This window comes from Protomyctophum bolini (assembly GCF_963924005.1).
Source record: "Protomyctophum bolini genome assembly, chromosome: 17".
Classification (NCBI taxonomy): Eukaryota; Metazoa; Chordata; class Actinopteri; order Myctophiformes; family Myctophidae; genus Protomyctophum; species Protomyctophum bolini.
In genome coordinates this window covers 23,225,102-23,247,095 of record NC_137878.1, presented here as the reverse complement: position 1 = coordinate 23,247,095, position 21,994 = coordinate 23,225,102, and the positions used below count along the sequence as shown (strand labels likewise).

The 21,994-nt window shown below is 43.7% G+C and overlaps 1 protein-coding gene across 1 annotated transcript in view; it reads left to right on the top strand.

Annotated features, from left to right (window-relative positions):
- trim71 (tripartite motif containing 71, E3 ubiquitin protein ligase) overlaps positions 1–21,099 on the top strand; it is a 42,901-nt gene extending 21,802 nt beyond the window's left edge. The window contains exons 3-7 of the mRNA XM_080786937.1: positions 10,590–10,724; positions 14,020–14,262; positions 15,276–15,773; positions 16,451–16,591; positions 17,442–21,099. Coding sequence (XP_080643063.1) covers positions 10,590–10,724; positions 14,020–14,262; positions 15,276–15,773; positions 16,451–16,591; positions 17,442–18,014 — 1,590 coding nt within the window. The 3' untranslated portion in view covers positions 18,015–21,099. The remainder of the gene's footprint in view (positions 1–10,589; positions 10,725–14,019; positions 14,263–15,275; positions 15,774–16,450; positions 16,592–17,441) is intronic.
- Positions 21,100–21,994: the final 895 nt, after the last annotated feature.

Below are 21,994 nucleotides of genomic sequence, written 5' to 3'. Positions count from 1 at the left end.
GCAGCAAATAATTTTCCAGCTTGTACTGGTGGAAACATAGTGAATACTTTTTTTTGACGTATGACTCCATATTTGGGCAAGGTTTCAGACTGCCTTTGACTTTATAACGTCGTCGTTTGTTGCTGATCGGTCTAGTCTTGTAGTTTGCACGATCGACCCCAGGCAAAACCCCAGACAGACCCGCTCCTAGACCGCGTCCTGACGTCCCTCCTACAGTGCCACACTGTAAAACCCACAGGAAGGCATACATCTCTCTCTCTGTATACATCACATACCCAGCTTTTATTTGGTAAGGGGTTGACATTCAAAATCAGTTTATTAATCGAAAGTGTTGATGAAATGCTCTATACATGCAGTATATAAAGGAACGAATAGGCCCAGGCCTTGCTCTAGATGCACATAAAAAGAGACCGAAGAGTTAGGAATGCTTTTAAAACATGTTTTGAATGCCTTTCTTTAGAGTTTTTTACCCAAAACTAAAGCTTACTGCGGTAGTTAACATTCTAGTGTTACGCAACTTGCCTGGACGGTGGAGCAATGCGGTGACCTTGGGGTGGACGAGTCACTATACTAGAAACCTGACACCGCTAGCCATTCCGCGGAGGTCATATGACCTCATAACGCGTCTTCTTAAATGTTTCCTCAACATCGTTTGCGGCGCACCCATCGCTCATGCCTGACCTTTGTGTTGATGGGACACCCTTAAGCAACCAAGTGGGTGGGCGAGGCCCGCAGACACCTCAGCAGGTACCTCTTACACCTGCAACCAGGATCTTATTTAATGTTAATGAATAGAGTCTGAGTATCTATTATTACATTTGAAAGAATTCCACACACACAACTTTGTTGGAGGTGGTTACCTTGCTCTTCCATCGAAGAAAGTTGGACCCTGCCTGGTGTCTGCTATCTACTAGACCGGGTCCACTTGGTCACATTTGTACACTCTCAGAATAAAAAAGAATGGTAAATGAACAGTTAGGAGTTTACTGTGTACCACCTTTTGTAGTCTGTGCTGTATATTGAAGAAGACTAATACGTTTATGAACGTCACTCATCTAACTTTACAGACAAGACAACATACGTATGGTAAACGCATAATTTATGCTACCAAAAAACTAAAATGAATTACAAAAATAATTACTATTACGGTCCCCTCCCCCAAAAATCAAGTGGCCCATTTTAGCTGAGTCATGGGCTCTGCCCATGAGGAAGGGTGTGTGTGTGTGTGTGTGTGTGTGTGTGTGTGTGTGTGTGTGTGTGCGCTCTCTGGTGTCAGCGTTTACTCCTGAGCTGACCTGGGAGAGAATACACACACACACACACACACACATCCCCCCCTGGGCTAGGAAACTTCCTCCCACTCCACACCCATTATCTTCTCTGACCTCTAACCCTGAATGTGTGACCTCCTGGTTGGTCAGCTCTGGTTCATTCTGCGCTCTGATTGGCCAGTTTGGACATTATGTGTATTCTAAGCTGCTGCTGTCCAGAGAATGAGAGAGAGAGACTGACCACCACTCCTCCTGGGGGCACGGGAAAGATCATGAGAGAGACGGAATGTTAAGTAGGGCTGCGACTACCCATTATTGTTTCAGCAGTTCTATCATTAACTTTTTTGATTAATCTAATCTTATTTCACCCTATTATACGCCTTGATGTACAATGGTGTAATGCAAAAAATGATAGACGATCTACAGGCGAATCGATTATTTAGCATTTTTTTATAATCGATTATATCGAATAGTTTCACCCCTCGAAGTGAATGAAGGCACAAGCTCACAAAAATAAAAACACAGATGAAAGGTGTTTGGTGCACACACACACACACACACACACACACACACACACACACACACACACACACACGCACACACACAGAAGGGGGGTGGTTGGCCAAAAGACAACAACAAAAAAATCTCCCAGAATTCCCTTCTCCTGCTGTTCGCCGTTCCTTTCTGGGGGCCTGATTTAGCTGACCCTTTAACTGCCTTGCCGCAAATGGCAAGAGGAAAGAGAAAAGGTCCCTGCTGCCAGGGGCTTTGTTCCCCTGGGGGCGGGGTCTTAAGACAGGGGTCGCAGATCACGACCTGCTGGGGGTTACACTGACCTCTGACCTGAGTGGCTGATGCCACAAAGGAAGCCCTATCTATCCCACTGGCCTGTGAGGTCCGGCAGCCACCCTGTGACCTTCTGAAAGACGCCAGAGAAAAACCCTGATAAAAAAAAACCCTGAGGGGGAAGGGACACACACAAAGCAGGAGAGAATGTGGATTTAGCCCCAAAAATGTGGGGAGCCACAACAACAACCATATTGACCCTGATGGCGCTATTTTGGACGTATCATTATTGGCAGAATTTATATTTCTATTTATTTATCTCCCCCCCCCCCATTATAAAAGTGGTTAAACTATTTTCCCCCGGGTCTATTTTAGTATGTTTGGGATGTAGCGATACCACAAACTCACAATATATTATATAATACAAGTCCACGATATGATATTTATCACGATAAATAACTAAATAGGGGGAAAATAAATCACCAAAATCTGTAGGACACAACCTTTCATTTCCCATCTGTGTCTCTATCGTGTCCGTCATCATAACACGATAATTGGCCTATAGCTCTGGGTACCTTGTGAATTCCACCCATCTGTTTCACTTTTCATTACTGAGCTGCTGTTGAAACAAAAACAGATTTCTGACCCATGATAATATCTAGACATTTGTGCTATATCGTAATATAACAACAATATTTCTACATCCCCATTGGATACAGTAGCTATTTCCGCCTCCATTTAGAATCGTAACTCAAGCAGGTGCTGGGCTTAAATTTCCATTTAGTCCATTCTCCATGTATCACAGAGAAGGATTGTCTTGGTTTTCCCCCAAATTCTGCTAAATCCCAATAGTGAGTGCCAGTTAATGTACTGCAATGTATACTGTTGCATCCAGCAAGGAAAAAGAGAAAAACAGACAAATGTAAAATTCATAATGGCCCGTTCTCTTAAGTAATCTTAAAATCTTTAATGTCGCACAGCAATTCGTCTAGTGTTTTTCCAGCTGATCTAGTATTGCAATAAGTATACGGTTGTCCAGTTCCTAATGTATCTTTTATTTCGATCTGTCTGTATTGGATAGCAGTTGCCTCCTAGATAATAAATATACCAGTAAGCCATTAGTCACTTCTGAATCATCACATTTTCAGTTTCTGTGTACTTTCATGGTGATCAGCAGGCACTACACACAATGTGGATGCAGAGAGGAAGTAGTTTTAGCATTCATCACCAGTAGGAGGTGCCATCATAGTCTGTAGAGCGACGTAACACCCCCACCACCCCGCTCTGTTTCCCATATCCAGTGGTCGAAAGTAACTAATTATATTTACTTAAGTACTGTACTTACTTAAGTATACTTTTTGAGGTATTTGTACTTTACTTGAATATTTCCAATTTCCAATACTTCTACTCCACTACATCTCAGAGGCAAATATTGTACTTGATTAATATTACAAAACAACATACATTTAACTACTTCAGCCCTATTTCGGCTATTTTCAAAAGATTGTGTACACATTTTGAACTTGTGAAATGGGACATTCTGCAATATGAGTACTTTTACTTTTAGTACTTTAAGTACATTTTGATACCAATACTTTTGTACTTTTACTCTAATACATTTGGATTTCCGGACTTCTACCTGTAACGAAGTATTTCTACATTGCAGCATTTATACTTTGACTTAAGCAAAACACCTTTTTTCACCACTGCCCATGTCCCTCCTAAGCACTGATTGCATGTGGGAAAGGAAAGGAAGGCGTCATAGTGACAGAGCAGGTGTCGTTGCATCCAGCCTCCAGGGAGATGGGGGACAGAAAGAGTCCTTGGCTTTTAATCCTTCCTTCTCCTTTTTATATCCCGTTTCCTTTTTGATTCCTCGATCCTCCTTTCATATCCCCTTTTCCTTTCCCCTCTTATCCTGCAGTTGAAGACTGACATCCTCAGTGTTGATTTAACTGGACGGTGAACAAATGTGTACATTCATGTACCATTTGTCTATTTGTATTCCCATTTAAGCCAATTCCCAGTTTGTGTGCCAGTTACACGTAGTCCCTGACACTGCCAACAACAGTGGCTTGTCATGTGGGAGGGTGTGTAGACCATGATACATGGTCATGTGGGAGGGTGTGAAGACCATACATGGTCATGTGGGAGGGTGTGTAGACCATACATGGCCATGTGGGTGGGTGTGTAGACCATACATGGTCATGTGGGAGGGTGTGTAGACCATACATGGTCATGTGGGTGGGTGTGTAGACCATACATGGTCATGTGGGAGGGTGTGTAGACCATACATGGTCATGTGGGAGGGTGTGTAGACCATACATGGGCATGTGGGAGGGTGTGTAGACCATACATGGTCATGTGGGAGGGTGTGTAGACCATACATGGTCATGTGGGAGGGTGTGTAGACCATACATGGTCATGTGGGAGGGTGTGTAGACCATACATGGGCAACTGGCGGCCCCGGGGGCCACATGCGTCCCCTACCTTCACTTAATGACGCCCTACAGGAACAGGAAAACAAATGATGTATACCCTTTTCTTTTGATCATAAAATACAAATGTTGCAATTTTACAACTGTGGGTCTTGCCGGGTTAATATCGGAATACTGATATATTATTGATTTTTATTATTGAGCTGTTACAATTCCAAACATGCAAACACTTTAATTACTTAAGTCTTAGTAACTTAATGACCAGTATTAAAAGCAATGATTTTATTTTATGTCCAATGTATTTGTATTTAAGTTCATAATATTAACATAAGTATAACTAAATGCATTTGAAATTAAATTCAAATTCCAGGATTCCAATAAAAAGCTAAATGGCAGATCTACAAGCTTGTAGATTGGCTATTTTTGTTACTTTTGTGTGAGAAGGAATGACAGTAGGGCATATGTTTAAATACGTAGATAAGCGGTTTCCACCCGACAGTATATGCTCTGGAGTCAGAGTGGAAATATTGTGGCCCTTTACATCGTCAAAGTTTCCCCACACCTGGTGTAGACAATGCAGTGACAGGAAAAAGAAGGTGGTGGTGGGCAGGAACTTCATGTGCTTTGGTGAAGCCCTTTTGTTGAGCATGTGTAACATGAGGTTTAGATAGAACATTTGTCATATTGTTTAATGTTTACCCTTCTCTGTTATAGACGCCAGTTGTTGAAATTCACATTCTTGTTTTTCCCCAACTAGTGATCAAATGCTGCTTTGAAGTACATTTTGAACATTTTGTACTGCACAAGATGCATTTTGTACTGCACAAGATGCATTTCAAAGTGCCGAGTGTTCATTTATTAGCAGATGATGCAGATCTACTAGCTCACAATGTGTCACGGCCCATTGTGAGCTAGTAGATCTTCATATTCAATGTGCGACTCCGTCGTACATCAAAATATAAATCAGGCTTAAAACTCTGTCTGTAAAACTGGTCAAAACGATTTGCAGTGCTGGAACTGTTGATTGAAGGCTTCCTCTACACTTAAAAAACTGGGCCTGAGTTGGCTTGGTACTTGGACTGCTTCTTCCCTCCACACCAAATATATTCGCCAAAAATAGCAGATATAAAAGCAAGTCACAATGTGTCATGAACGAATATGGATGCTGTGGTCCAAGTGGTTAGAAACATAAGCGTAATAAATAACCCCATATGTTCTGTAGGTGCCAATTGTCAATGTTTATGTTTAAGTGAATTCATGATTAAGATTAATAATTATTTTGGTTAAAAACAAGGTTAAAAGCTATGCTGGTTATTTGATTGCATCTCATGAGTGTCATGTGTGTGTTTACAAAGGTCTAGCTGACCTGTTCTGAGTGTGACCTAATTGCCCTTTGATTTGATGGGAGCAAATAATGTCCTTTGATGTTATTGGGAGCTAATTTGGACCCGTTTGAGGCACCTGTGTGTATTTCTGTTTGATGTCACAGTCTTGTAGTCAGTTGGAGTCAGACACAGATTGAAGCAACACAGTTTTTTGACCATACATTGGACTCTGTAATTTTTGGTGTTTTTTCCCAGTAAAACCTTTTGATGAAAAGTTATTTTTGTCCTGTCGTTTGCGTACAACTACTGTTTTGTGTTTTTGTGAGGTCTACTCCACCAAGTGGTACATTTTGAAAGAACATTTAGACGGAGTGCCACTACATTTAGTCAAAAAACTTAGCTAATGAGCTACAGTTGGAACTTGCCTGGACATTTTTGGAGGAAAACAAGTTCACCTGAAGGAAAGGCAGTAACCGGAGTATTCTTTTCAAGTGATTTCCAAGACAAGGTATTAAAAATATTCCCATTTTTCTATGTGCTTTGTGACACGAAGATACTACCTGGATTTGTGAAGCTAAGTGGATTGGACTTCTCTTCTACGCTTTATTGACTGTGGCTCTCTCCATGTGAGCATAATTTCAAGCTTTCATTCAGCCATGTGGAGTTTTGCATCACTTGAGAAGTTGTTTTGCACTTGTTTGATTAAGAAGAGTGACTATACAAAGTGCTTTTAAGCTTTTGCATGCAACTTGAGCATTCTACTCTACAATTGATAAAATGGCTGATGAAAAAGAAAAGGAATCTGAAGGTGTGGAGGGAGGAAGGTCTCGCAGACAGTCTCGCAGACAGACTGAGAAAGCAGCAGAAGAGAAATTGCTAAAAAGCATTGCATTAAGGAGACAGAGATTGGGAGCTCTTACAAGTAAAATGAATGAGATAGAGCCATTGATGGATGATGTTCAAAACTTGCAACATGTTAAAGATGTGTACAAAGGTGATTTTGCACATGCTTATGATGAGTTCTTTCATTTCAATAACGAGGTTTCTAGTCTTTTGCCTGAGGATGAAAGAATAGCGGATCAAGATATGTGGTTCGAACCCAAAAAGGCAAATCTACACCAGTTCATGGATGCGGTTACAAATTGGATTGCAGGGCAGGATATGTTGAGAATGATGAAAGGTTGTGGTGATGAAAATAACCTGCAAGATGGAGTTAAACCAAATGATAGTGTATCACAGGTTAGTGTCAAGGACACCGGAGGTGCCCGCAAAGGTGGGTCTGAAGTAAGTCGTGCTTCAACAGCGTCGCGAGTGTCGTCAACGCGTGTTAGACAAGAGGCCGAGCACGCAGCACTGCTTGAACTTTCCGCGGGACTCAAGAAAAAACAGCAGCTTGCAAAAGAAGAAGCGGAACTTAAATCTAAGTTTGAGGAAATTAAAGCTAAAAAAGAGGAGCTCGATATGGAAGCTGCATTAGCTGCAAGCAGCGCAAAAATAAAAGTACTCAAAGAATATGAAAGACAGGAAGATGGTATGAATAGCTATGTGGCAACACAAATGCCACAGCTTTGGAGTATGAAGCAGGACAGAGCCAGCAGTGCTCAACCCATGACCAGTGTACACTTTCGGGCGCAGTCACAAATGATGCAGCCACAAACAATGCAGTCGCAAGTACCCCCTCAAGTATCACAAGGAGTTAATCACAGTTTCAATCAGGGCACCAGAGGTGATGGCATAATAGAAGTCCTGCAGAAACAGAATGCAATAACAGAGTTGCTCGTTAGACAACAGAAGCAATCCCAGTTACCAATCAAAGATATTCCTGTGTTCAAGGGCGATGCATTGCAGTACAAATCTTTCATCAGAGCGTTCGAGCACTCAGTAGAACAAAAGGCTGACACTGATCAAGACAAGTTGTACTTCTTGGAACAATTCACAGCTGGTGAACCCCAAGAGTTAGTTCGCAGCTGTGCTCACATGCCGTCGAGGAAAGGTTACCAAGTAGCAAAGCAACTTCTCCATAAGCACTATGGGGATGAACTAAGGATCGCCAGTGCGTACATTGATAAAGCCCTCAAATGGCCGACGATCAAGTCCGACGATGGAAAGGCTTTAAGTGCCTATGCAATGTTTTTAATTGGATGTCACAACACTATGGAAGACATAGACTATTTGGAAGAGATGGACAACCCAACCAACCTGCGAACGGTGGTGTCTAAACTGCCATACAGAATGAAAGAACGCTGGCGTGATGTAGCCTACGATGTCAAAGAGCGGCAGGGCAGAAGAGCGAGGTTTGCGGATTTGGTCAGATACATTGACCGGCAAGCTAAAGTAGCTACAGATCCCCTCTTTGGTAATATACCAGACAGCCGCCCAGTCACGGCTGGACAGAATGATCAAAGAGAAAGACCTCCTGTGAAGAGAGAATTTCGTGGAAGTAGTTTCGCAACCAACGTTTCAGATGACAATGAGCAGCCTCAAGGAACATCTTGGAAGCCAGAAAGAACAAGCAAAACAGTGAATGCTTTTGAGAAGCCGTGTTTGTACTGCCAGGAAGGTCACACACTAGCTTCATGCAACAAGATCAAGAAGCAGCCACACAGAGAACGTGTGGAGTTCTTGAAGTCAAAGGGCTTATGTTTCGGGTGCTTAACTTATGGACATATGTTCAAATTCTGCAAGAAAAGAGCAGAGTGTATCGAATGCAAATTAAAGCATCCAGACATTCTACACACAGAAAGAGAAGTTTCGGTCTCACGTGAAGCTTCGCCTGAAAAGAATGACGGTGCACAGGGAAGTGAAGTTTGTGCACAAGTTTCTGTCACACAAGAATCCTGTAACGTCACAGGGGCCGGAGAACTTGAATGTGTCCTGTCAATAGTACCGGTGAAGGTCAAGTCAAGAAAGAGTGACAAGTATGTGGAAACGTACGCGTTCATTGATCCGGGAAGCACCGGAACGTTCTGCACAGAAGCTCTGCAAAAGAAACTGAACGTAAAGGGGAAGCCAACCCAAGTACTTCTCAGCACCATGGGCCAAGACACGCCTGAAGAACAGAAACTCCTGAGCAGTTTTGTGATATTGGATCTTGAAATATGTGGGCTAGAAGAGAACGAGTATATTGAGCTTCCGAAGGTGTACACCCACAGATACATACCTGTGCACCCTGAAAACATACCGAAGCAATCTGATATCCAGAAGTGGCCGTATCTCAGCAAAGTACGCCTGCCAGAATTAGAAGCAGACGTTGGCCTACTTATTGGAGCGAATTGTCCACAAGCAATGGAGCCATGGCACGTTATCAATGGTCAAAAGGGAGGACCATATGCTGTGAAGACTGCCATCGGCTGGGTCGTGAATGGGCCTTTAAGGAAGGAACCGAGTGACCGAGGGAAAAAACCTCATTATTCACTGAACAGAATCTCTGTGATGGAGATTGAGAAGCTGCAGGTCCAAGAGTGTACTGTTGATTTACCAGAACGCAGCTACAACAAAGGAGAGGCTGTGCACAAAACCACAACCTTTGAGAATTCACATTGCAGCATTGAATTGCCGCTCAAGAACGCAAAGCTCCAAATGCCTACTAGCCACGTGGTGGAGCAGCGTACAGTCAGTTTGCTTAGAAAGCTCAAGAGGAAGTCCCACTGCAACGGCTTCAAGAACACCATTAATGGCAAAGGCTGCACCGTTCAAGTTCCAGCCGATCAACCAAGTCGTTTTGACTGCACCATGGTCTACATACCGCAACAATGGGTGCATCACCCTAAAAGGAGAAGGATACGAGTGGTCTTCGACTGCACAGACTCGTTTCAACCTGCTCAAATGAAAGAAACCCTTCAAGATGATCCTGAGATCAAAGTCAAAGATAACATGGAGCCAAGGAACAAACTGATCGAGTACTACTCAGATTGGCACAAGCTCGCTTGGATTCTAAGGCTGAAGAAAACTTTGCAGCATCTGAAAGAGAAAAGTTACCACAAACAATCAGGGCGCAAAGATCATCAGTGACATTTAAAAAGACCCTGCAAAGCAAAGGACGAAGATAATCCAAGACCTATAGACTCTGCTCTCTGTTGAAAGAAGCCAGGCCATAAGTAAAGACTTAACTGCGAAGAGGAAAGCAAAATGAAGATTTGATTAAAAAGTACATGTTTAAGTTTTTGATTGTTTATGGACATGAACAGTAATTTGGCTCTGAATATATAAGTATGATAATTGCTTAGCCCTCCTGCCTAACCAATTAGGGGCCGGGTAATGTAGGTGCCAATTGTCAATGTTTATGTTTAAGTGAATTCATGATTAAGATTAATAATTATTTTGGTTAAAAACAAGGTTAAAAGCTATGCTGGTTATTTGATTGCATCTCATGAGTGTCATGTGTGTGTTTACAAAGGTCTAGCTGACCTGTTCTGAGTGTGACCTAATTGCCCTTTGATTTGATGGGAGCAAATAATGTCCTTTGATGTTATTGGGAGCTAATTTGGACCCGTTTGAGGCACCTGTGTGTATTTCTGTTTGATGTCACAGTCTTGTAGTCAGTTGGAGTCAGACACAGATTGAAGCAACACAGTTTTTTGACCATACATTGGACTCTGTAATTTTTGGTGTTTTTTCCCAGTAAAACCTTTTGATGAAAAGTTATTTTTGTCCTGTCGTTTGCGTACAACTACTGTTTTGTGTTTTTGTGAGGTCTACTCCACCAAGTGGTACATTTTGAAAGAACATTTAGACGGAGTGCCACTACATGTTCTTCTCTCATCTCCTAGCTGAGTATGGAGAAGGCCCAGGCCATGGCAGAACAGGTGGAGATCAAGGCCAAGGTGGTGCAGACGGAGGTGAAGGCCATTGTCCTCAGACACAAGAAGGCCCTGGAGGAGAGAGAGTGTGAACTACTGTGGAAGGTGAGATACTGCTGGATCACACATAAACCCCGCCCGGACAATTTTAGGATTACCGGGAGATTAGGTCTGGTAATATCGTTTTCACCGGAGTGAAATTGTGTGGCCCAACACAATTTGTGATTATTAGGTTGATTATTACTTTGTGATAACTGACTGTTTATACAGCGTGCCGCCGTAGGAGGCTAGCCGTCTACAGACGTGTGCTTTAGATCATGCTAGCTTGTACAGTAGGTCCCTTTCTCGGCCTTCTGTCTTTCTTTCTGTCCCTGTATCCTTTGCTCCGACTATCTCTCTCTCTCTCTCTCTCCTCATGTTTTTATTCTCACTCCCATGTGTTTTTCATCTCTATTGTGTTATCCTCTCTTATCTCGTTTTGGGCCTATTGCTCTGTCCACTCACCAGTTCAGTAGCCCCCGTTCCCTCCAACTGCACATCGTTGTCCAATCTCTACAACGGCTCGGTCGTAACTTGTAAATCATACCAGCACTATTTCCGCTGACAGCATTTTGTCAGATGAAGGTGTTTTATGGCTGGCACGCCGTGCATGGGTCTCCCTGGACACATTCTTGCACATAAAGCTACGCTAGGTTCAGATGTGAGACACAGTCATGTAACGGTAGGTGCATGCAGGGAGGTTATGATGTCCATTAAATGTTTGTTTATATTGTGTGTGTGTGTGTGTGTGTGTGTGTGTGTGTGTGTGTGTGTGTGTGTGTGTGTGTGTGTGTGTGTGTGTGTGTGTGTGTGTGTGTGGCAACAGGACGCATGACCTGGATGATGGATCAATGAATGGCAGCCACCCATCCATCGTTGGTGGTGGCACTTCAGAAAATCCCAAGATGATTTTTTACATTACGATTTTAGGGGAAATGAGTGGGGGTGTCGGGTTATAGAAGGCGTAAAGTAGCTCCAGTAAACTAGTAACTGTGACGAAAGCCAAAATGCAATAAAGATATAATGGGCTGTGTAGTATATTATCAGCCGGACACGTTGGGCCCCCGGGGGCTTAATGTTACCCAGAGAAAGAGAGGGCTGTTTCGGGGTAGAAGACCCCCTGAGGTCCCTTGACCCTGAGCTGCAGAATGAGTTGCTTTCCTAGATTGAATAGCAATAGCGTACCGATACTATGTTACAAGGATTTATGTATTTGTTCATTGAGAAAGGGTGTGAAGGCTTGACATACCTTATGCACTACAACTGTAAAAGTCAACAATTAAACGCACACACGCAGTCAAATACTCATATTCAAAGTGTGTGTGTGTGTGTGTGTGTGTGTGTGTGTGTGTTGTGGACTAATCTATGAGGGGAGGCAGGTAGAACCATTAATTGAACTGAGTCTTTCCCATGTACCATTAAAGAAACCCCTTATTCCTGCCCTTCCGCTTGGAGCTGGCTTGGTAGCATCGTAAAACCTGCCCTACGCCTCACTCCCTCTGATCTGACAGCTTCCGTGTGTGTGTGTGTGTGTGTGTGTGTGTGTGTGTGTGTGTGTGTGTGTGCGTGTGTGCGCACAGTATAAGCACTGGGGTCAAAATGTCACTCAGGAGGTTTTCACTTACCCATGTTGCCTCTTTAATGCCCCTATATAGGGCTGCAGAACACACTCTTTATCCTCAACCTGACTCTGCTCTCTGATAAAGTCATTACAGGCACCCCTAACCCTACACACACACTAAGCCCCCCGACCCCTTCTCCGCCTCACGCTCCCCCTTTCTCAAATTTTTTTCTCTTTCTCTCTCTCTCTCTCGCTTTTCTCCCATGTTCTCTCAGGCCTGTGGCCCGCAACTCTTTGAAATACATACCATCTCTCTCGCTGTGCGCATGGGTTCCAACTGAGGAGCTCAATCTTAACCGCTGGTCTGGTAGAAAGCCTAACTTTGGGCCTTTGTTCTCCGTGGCCATAAAGTGAAACTCTAGTCCCACAGATGCAAATTACAGTTCAGCTTACAAGAAGGATTATAACAAAAGGAACCTCTCTCCTTCGGACACCCCTTTGTTTTTCATTCAGGACTCCCTGCCCCGCCATGAAATGTTCTCCTTTCGTATGGAGTCAGCCGGACTATTGTGTGGCGTTCCTTTTGTTTAGCCTATTCTGGGCGGGAACCCCTTTTGGTGTTAGCATTATGTTATGCTTTAGCTATAGAAAAATAGCAGATCTACAAGCTCATAGCGCACCACCGAGTGGCACGCTACAAGCTTGTAGGTCTGCTATTTTTGAAAAATCGAAGAACGACTGACATAGAAACATAGCTTTTTCAGAAAACATTCAGGATGTAGAAGACATTTTTAGAATCTGATCTCGGGTCAGAATGGGTTAGGTGATGCTATAAGTAAAGCTCCAGCCTCTCTGCTTCTCAGGTCCTGTCCGCTGTTCAATGCGCTGCTTTTCCCCCGACTTTGCGGTAACTTTATCTTTGTGCGCGCTCACATTTGAAATGTATACCGGATAAGAAAAGCGCTGGGATTTTTAGTGATGTAAAACTGGCCCTGTGAACTGGTCTAGATGCTTCTCCATTTCCCTCTCTCTCTCTCTCTCTCTCTCTCTCTCTCTCTCTCTCTCTCTCTCTCGTCCTATTTGATTTATTTTATTTTGTGCCTCCTATTGTTTTTAGCTGAGTAGCATCAACATGACATGAGAGCTAAACTGTTGTAATGAGGCTGTCTGTATAAATGTTATGTCTGCAAATGTGTCCACCAGAGGGTGCTGATGCATCATGCATTGCACCTCAAGGCTACCTTGTTTGTTAAAGATACAACTGTGGATTACTCTCTAGACCAGTGGTTTTCAACCTTTGGTCCGGGGACCATCAGTGGTCCTTGAGGGGGTTCCAGGTGGTCCCCAAGCTAAATGATGGAGAGTTGGTAACCAAATGGACCCTTAAGGTCCCTGCACACTGGACTCGCTTTCAGATTTTTAGCTGCGTTCTTTTTTTAAACGCGTACAGTGTGCAACCACCTTTATAGACCTTTAACTCTTAAAATGAAACGAAATGGACCCATCCGGGTCAATTTGGGTTTATTTTACACTCTCAAGAGTTGAATTGTTGTTAAACATCTGCATTACTTAATTTACAAGAAGTCTACACAATTAGAGAATGTAGAATAATTGTTATTTTGAGAAAAAAATGTTTGCCTGTTGCTCTTATTGTGGACAAAATCTTATCCATCTCATTAAATGGTGGTCCGTGGCTCAAATGCAGAATAAATGATGGGCCTTGGGTGTAAAAAGGGTTGAAAACCACTGCTCTAGTCAAAGCCTAACCCCCCTTTCCACCCCTTTATCGTTGTCCTGCAGGTGGAGAAGATCCGTCAGGTCAAGGCCAAGTCGCTGTACCTGCAGGTGGAGAAGCTGCACCAGAGCCTGTCCAAGCTGGACAGCACCATCGCGGCCGTCAGCCAGGTGCTGGACGAGGGCCGGCACCTGGACGTGCTGCTGGCCCGCGAGCGCATGCTGACCCAGATCCACGAGCTCAAGGCCCTGAGGGGCCTTCTGCAGCCACAGGAGGACGACCGCTTCATGTTCACACCCCCAGACCAGGTACTGGAATGACTCCTCCACTCCATCCGCCTTGAATTTGACAGCAAAACTTAGATTTGCAGTTTAGTCCATAGTCTTTTGAATAAAACTTTTAGTTTTTAGTCCTATTTTAGTCACCTGTAATGTTTTAATTTTAGTTTGGGTTTTAGTCGACTAAATATCATATGATCTTAGTAGACTTAATCTACAGTTGATTTAGTCGACTAGAATGTATTGATGTCGTAATGATTTTACACTCTCACAACGATCTACAAGCTCACAACGCGTCGCGCTGCTATTTTCAGCATGTAACCAAACATAAAATTCAATAAAATGAGTTTGACTCAATCTCTTCTCCACTAGTCTCCTCCCTAACATTTTACTCTAGTTTGTTGAAGAAATTGTCAGTATATCGTAGCTTAGTTTTTCATTTCGTTTTTGTCCCTGAAAAAAGGTAGTCGACGGACATTTTTTGTCATAGTTTTAGTCGACGAAATCAACACTGCACTCCCATCTGTGCAATTAAGAGTATCACACCGCCGGGGTGGTGGTGGTTACACAATGTGTCAAGCCCCAGAAATAGGTCAGAGGTTTCATTTCTGGTGGGCTGGCACGTGAGAAAAAAGTAGTATGTCTAAATCTACTCACTTAGGTTACACAGTTGCTGCAACAGAATATCCTGTAGAATATCCCGTGTTGAGAAATGTATATCTCTGCTGTCGGGAAGAAACCAGACGGTCTAACTCCAAACTGTTCATTTTTCAGGAAATGGAAAAACCTTTTATTTTGAAAACAAAGCAGACTTTATTTATATTGTCTATTACTTGCATGAGAGGGGGAGAGGTGGAGGAGTTAGTTGCTGTAGCAGACAGTTTGATGCTAAGAGGTTTTCTCCAAAGTGCTTTTTTACTACTTTTCATTGGTTCAATATTTTCTAAACAAATCACAGACGTAGAGGGTGTTCAAGAGCAGAAATGATTCATGCTCGCCAGTCGTGGTAGGTGGTCTCATTATGTGTGATACTAATTCCACAGGCTCTCTACATCGCTCTCCAGTCCATGGGCCTGATCAGCAGTGGAGCCTTCGCCCCCGTCACCAAGGCCCACGGCGAGGGCCTGAAGACGGCGCTCCGCGGGAAGCCCGCCTCCTTCACCGTGATCGGCTACGACCACGACGGCGAGCCGCGGCTGTCGGGCGGAGACGCCGTCTCCGCCGTCTTCATGTCGGCCTCAGACGGCAACCTGGCGGCGGCCGACGTGACGGACCACCAGAACGGCTCGTACACGGTCAGCTACCTGCCCAAGAGCGAGGGCGAGCACCTGGTGTCGGTGCTCATGTGCAACCAGCACATCCTGGGCAGCCCGTTCAAGGTGACCGTGAAGTCGGGCCGGAGCTACGGCGCGCTGGGCTCGCAGGTGTCGGCCTTCGGGTGCGAGGGCGAGGGCGACGGGCAGCTGTGCCGTCCCTGGGGCATCGGCGTGGACAAGGAGGGCTACGTGGTGGTGGCCGACCGCAGCAACAACCGCGTGCAGGTACGAGTGCTGTCGTCTGTGTGGTGTGCCATCTCTGTCCAGACTCGGTTCACTTCATGGGGCCAGTCCAATGGCGGTTCTTCTGCATAGACTTCTGTTGGCGACTAGTGACAAACTAGTTTACGGAATGCATTGGAGTCTATAGGCTTTACAGTGACAAACGAGTTACATGAACCACGTTACTGGGCTGTTTTCTGCCCCCTCAATGACGTAACTCTGTCTTACTCTATGGCTCTAGTTGCGAACGCAGTGAGCACTAACTATGAGACCTAGCAGATCATGTCTGTGTGTCTGTCTGTCTGTGTGTCTGTCTGTCCCGCTGTTACACCACCTGCCCGCCACCAGAGGGTGCAGCTGTATCACACACAAAACACACACACACACACACACACACACACACACACCTTAACTTTAAAAAAACTTAACTTAAAAAAAATTAAAACCCAAATATGTACGAGCTGTGTTCGCTTCCCGCGTTTGCGCGTCTTACTTGTATGCTCTAGATTAGATGGCTGTTAGCATTATAGATCAGTGGTTCGCAAAGTTGGGTCCTTGAGAGGGCTCCAGCCCCCCCCCCCAGCTAAATGATTGAAACTAATCATGTGGCATAGAGTAGACAACAGCCTGACTGCACTTTCGGTTTTATTTATTCTGAACTCAACCCATTCTCTCACCAGATCTTCAAGCCCTGCGGTGCATTCCATCATAAGTTTGGCTCTCTGGGTTCTCGGCCAGGTCAGTTTGATCGTCCAGCTGGGGTCGCGTGTGACAGTCAGAGACGCATCATTGTGACGGACAAGGACAATCACCGTGTGCAGGTACTGTATACATACAGTATGGTGTGACTTTTCTTTTCTCAAACGCCGTTGTGCATATTCATTGAGATCCGTTCAAAGCTAATGAGAACAAGATGAAGTGTTCATAAATTGTTTAAAAATCACAAGACGGGGTATAATAATGGCATGGCTTGTATGTATTTCTCTGACTAGCTCCAGACACACATACAAACACACAACCAGTCACTCCTATAGACTAGAGCACCTACGAAGCCACGACATAAAGAAAATAAATGAAATAATCTCCTAAACCTCCAATCTCTTTAACTGACTATTTAGTCAAATTGATTGTACGGAATTGGTGGCCTACCAATGGTTATATTGATACATGCAGTATTTACACCTTAATCCTCATCAGTTGAATGGATGTTTGGGAGATGGTCATCAATACACACAGCAAAGTAGAGTCATATATGCTTAGGACAGAAAAGCCATTGTGCTTCCTCTGCATCCTGCCCTTGGTTACGGCAGTGGGTGCTCCGCTGTAAGTGCAACTTAACTCATGAACCACCACAGTGGAAAAAGCGGCGGTCCAAAAAAAATCACACTTGTGTGAAGTGAGGGGCTCTCTTACATACGTCATACATTAGTCAATCAGATCATCACATACCGTGCTACAAACAAACACCTGCTCAAGCACACCTACACTATTCTCTATTGATGCACACGATTTAAATGTTATGTTGTGTTCCTCTTTGATTTACCAGAGTCGAATGAAAAGGGTTTATCATTAGCTACTATCTAGCTTAGTAGTAGGTCTAATCCATTAGTTACAAAAATTATTTCATCCAGACAATATACTGGGCTCTAAGGCATGTGTTCTGTTTGACAGGTGTTTACTTTTGAGGGGCAGTTCTTGCTCAAATTCGGGGAGAAGGGCACCAAAAACGGTCAGTTCAACTACCCCTGGGATGTGGCCGTCAACTCTGAGGGTAAGATCCTCGTGTCGGATACCAGAAACCACCGCGTGCAGCTTTTTGCCCCAGACGGCAGTTTCCTCAACAAATACGGCTTCGAGGGGGCTCTGTGGAAACACTTTGACTCTCCCAGGGGTGTGGCCTTCAACCACGAGGACCACCTGGTGGTCACCGACTTCAACAACCACCGGCTCCTGGTGATCCGGCCCGACTGCCAGTCGGCGCGCTTCCTGGGCTCCGAGGGCACCGGGAACGGGCAGTTCCTGCGGCCCCAGGGCGTCGCGGTGGACCAGGAGAACCGCATCATCGTGGCCGACTCCCGCAACCACCGCGTCCAGGTGTTCGAGCCCAACGGAAACTTCTTATGCAAGTTTGGCACGCAGGGGAGCGGCTTTGGACAGATGGACCGCCCCTCTGGCGTGGCCGTGACGCCCGATGGCGTCATCGTGGTTGTCGACTTTGGAAATAATCGCATCCTTAAGTTCTAAAAGAGTTTATCTTTTATCTCTACTTTGTCTACGTTCTCTCGCTCCATTTGCCTTTTTGCATTTTTTTTTAAGCAGGGGGAAAGGAATTGGAGGAGAGAGAATGAATCAATAGACAGAACGGGCGGAGAGTTTAAAGGGAGGATTCTGGGCAGGTAGAAATGAAGAGGGAAAAATCATTATTTTTACATTTATGTTGATCAAATCAGATATCTGTGGTAGGTGTGACATATAAGGGACCACTACAAATCAATAATCAGTTGACAAAGAGCCATTTTCCCCTCCAGTCTCTGCTGCTCTACCCTCTCTCTAAGCTCTCCTTGCGTTCATCATCTCAGGGAATTTCTCACTTTTCTCGATATCTTGTACCCTCTGCTCCATACCTACCTCATTTAGCTCTTTATGAATGTACTCATAGTCACCGAGCAGAGGTTTAGTCCGTGAAGTTTTACAAAGAAGAAGAAAAAAAAAAAAAAAAAGTCTACCTCAAAACTTTGATATTTAAGAGAGACAAAACGAATGGACTCTTCAGTTAATATTTGCACAGGATCAATGGAATTCTTGCTGTGCTGTCAGAATATGAGGTGAACAAACCTCCTGAATGTTGCTGAGACAACACTCAGACCGCTGTAGAGGCTGCATGATTCGTTCTAATTAGAAGGGTTTCGCTGGAGAGGACGCTAGTGTTGCCGTGGTGTCATTTCATGTTTTAGGCTAGTTTGTTCGATCTTCTTATTTTTTTGTGCATGGGGCCTGGTCTCTTTAGGGCTCCGTGTGGTGCATACTGTCAGGAGAGCCCACGTGGAGTTCTTGAAGTGCTGCCAAATTTAATAGAATCAGAATTAGCTCAGGTCACGTTAAGAGACTGATTAATTGAAATGCGTATTTTTCAGCACCTCGTTCTAGCTTTACTAGCTAATTGATCATAGTGGATACTGGATACGGACTTTGCAAGAGGAATTTCTTTGCTGATAGAGTTAATTAGGGAAACAATCCCAGCGATCATCTTCAAATGATCCTTCAAATTAGCCCATGAATTATCTCTGAGATAAGTCCTAAAATACGCCCTGTTACAGTACATATACTGAAAAGAACATGTCTCCCCAGTGCACTGCCCTATGAAGCAGCATTAATTACAACTAATGTTAATGTATCAAGTAAAACAAGCTGGGTCATTACTATCCAGTTTGTGTTAACAACAGAAGATACAAAGATCTATATGCAAGGAGAGCTTTGTCTCCTCCAAAAGGGAGGACCCACCAAAGGATTTTTTTGTGGATCTATCTAGTGATCTTAAGTTAGAGATTTAATCATGTTTAATTGACTCTTTTGTTGACGAGGCAGTGGGCTCTGCAACAGAAGCCTCGAAATGTAGACACCTGGCCATTCAGAGGAGATGATTGACACCGACAGAGGTCGATGTGAACAATTCTCTGGATCTTGACTTTGGCTGAAAGCCACTCCGATTGGCTCCTGGGGCGTAAGATGTAATCCAATCTGTTAGAGGCATGATCACAAAGCCCTGCCCTATTTATTGAGGCTCCAGAGAGATCTCCAGATTATGAGCTAGTAGACCAGTCCTCTAAAGATGGAGGTCTATAGACGAGCCTAGTGAAGTCAACCAAATAATTCCTCATAAATATATTTTGTTGAATAATCATTGATGTTGGGAAGTGGTAAAGCTCCCCAAAGCTGACGACACTGTCAATGCTAGGCTTAAAACAAGCCAAGGAGACATTTAAAAGAAAGCTGGGGTCATAAAAGATGTGCACAAGTCCTTTCGCATCTTGTTGAAATAAGGTTGAATGCCATGTAAAGCTAAATAGTTTTATGTTCCTTTGAAGGAAGACCCCTTTTTGTTGTATGTCTGCATAGATGGTTACATAGAAGAAAAGACCTCGTCTCACAGCACCAAAGAGAATCCCCATCTTTCATCCAAACCCCAAATGTTTCGGCTATTCACTTTCGTTCCCTATGTTTAACAATATTGGACTGCCCTTAAGACTCCAAAAAGCATCGCAGACGAACCTTTGCATCCCAATTTAATTGTCATTAAAAGCAATGGATGCTTACTTTATCCTCCACCTATTGTGGTGGACATCTAGTGGGGTTTCAAATGCCCCTCTTAACTGAACATGTGTCCCACCATAAGCACTACACAATTATTTTTTGTTAGCCCGCTCCTTAGCATAGCAAAGAATCATGGGACCTACTCTGACTCGCCGACTGACTCCCCTCAAAGGAGAGGGCTAGTCCGCACATGATCAGGATCTGCATCCTCATATCTCGACTATCTTACCTCACTTACTCATATACCTCAACAGTCGAATACCTCATGTATGTCATGCATACCGACTGTACATTTTAACCTTTGAATACTTCGTTGTAACACTCATATACCTCATTCTGTATGCCTATGTTATGCCTATATTTATGAATTACAACTTTACCTCGTTCCTTGAGAACCTTAACAGTCAACTACAACCTCCCATACATGTTGGACCAAAGATTTCATTCATGGTGGTTCAGTTTCCAGTTTAAAAATCAAAGATGTGTTATGGTCCTCGCTCCCTGAGAAAGATTGCGTTGGACGAATCTGTAACTTGCATGGTAAACTATGCCTTTTTTATCATCAAAGAAACCAAATATTGCAGAATTGAGCATCGTGCCAAAAAAAATAAAGATATCTGAGAGTTCTGTGCCAAACCGGGTTGGCACTTGGACCACACTGTTAGTAGATGACAAATGTCATTGGACCATTATATCATAGATAATGTCATTGGACCATTATATCATAGATATAAGTGTTAATGTGTCCATACGTCTCTGATTGGATGCACTTAGGAGGGCTGGGCTTCATTATTCTTTACCTCAGTGGTTCTCAACCTTTTTTAATTTCAAGGACCCACACCCCAGTTTGTTATGCATTAGGCCTCGACAGACTCCCATAAATCTGAGACTGTACACGTGGAACCAAATGGATCCATGAGGGGTCTATTTGGTAAGGTTCCACATGCAGACCTTTTTAATGGTATGGTTCCTAACTATCTACAATTTGTCTGGGGACCCCCTGGAACTCTCCCAAGGACCATCAAGGGGTCCCCAGATCCCACTTTGAGAACCACTGCTTTACCTCATAATGATGAACATGTGGATTCCACTTGTACTTTGTTACTGTGCAAGGGAGGGGAAGAAGAGGGAGTAGCCTCTTTTTCCCTTTTCTTTTTTTTCTTTTTTTTAAAAGAGTTGATAACTTCACCAGTCCGCCTTTGAATGCACAAGAATTACCTCTTAATTCAGCACAATTCCCTCATTATTCCACAGTGACAGCATGGCTTTACAGATTTACAGTGTTGCTTGTAGAGGATTGGCAAACTTAACCTCGGGGCAAGTCTAAACTCAATACTTTTTTGACAATGCAAGCTGTGGTTTTGAGTGATTGCAACGACTATTGCGTGACAATAAGCCTGTTTTTACAATGCGTTATAAAGTGGAGAGGTTAGCACATTAAAGGCAAGCCAGTTTGAGTCCATAGGCCCTGCTGTTTTGAACCCATCACCTGGCTTCACCAGTACTGTCTGCTTCTGTGTTTCAGTATTACTCTAATGTTCAGTCATGTCTGCATCAAAACAATATTTTCTTTTTTTTTCTTCTTTTTTTTAATTAAAAGTTGCAGAATTCTATCTTTAAGATCCTTAGGTCTTCACTCTTAAAGAGGAAAAGATATGTATTTTAAAACCTTTCTGTTTTACATTGTTGCATGCTTTAAAAAGTCCTTGTATTATACTGACGTCTCTCAGATAGGTGTTGAAAACTCAGACGGGGTGGGTAGCTGAATCTTGGGATGGTTTATCAAAAATATATACCCAAAGATGTGTATGTGTGCGTTAAGATTGCGTTGAACGGAATTAATCTTTGACCTTTGCGATTGTATTTTCTTCTTCTCTAGAGGCTCTGCAGAGCACAACCCCTGTTCAGCCAGC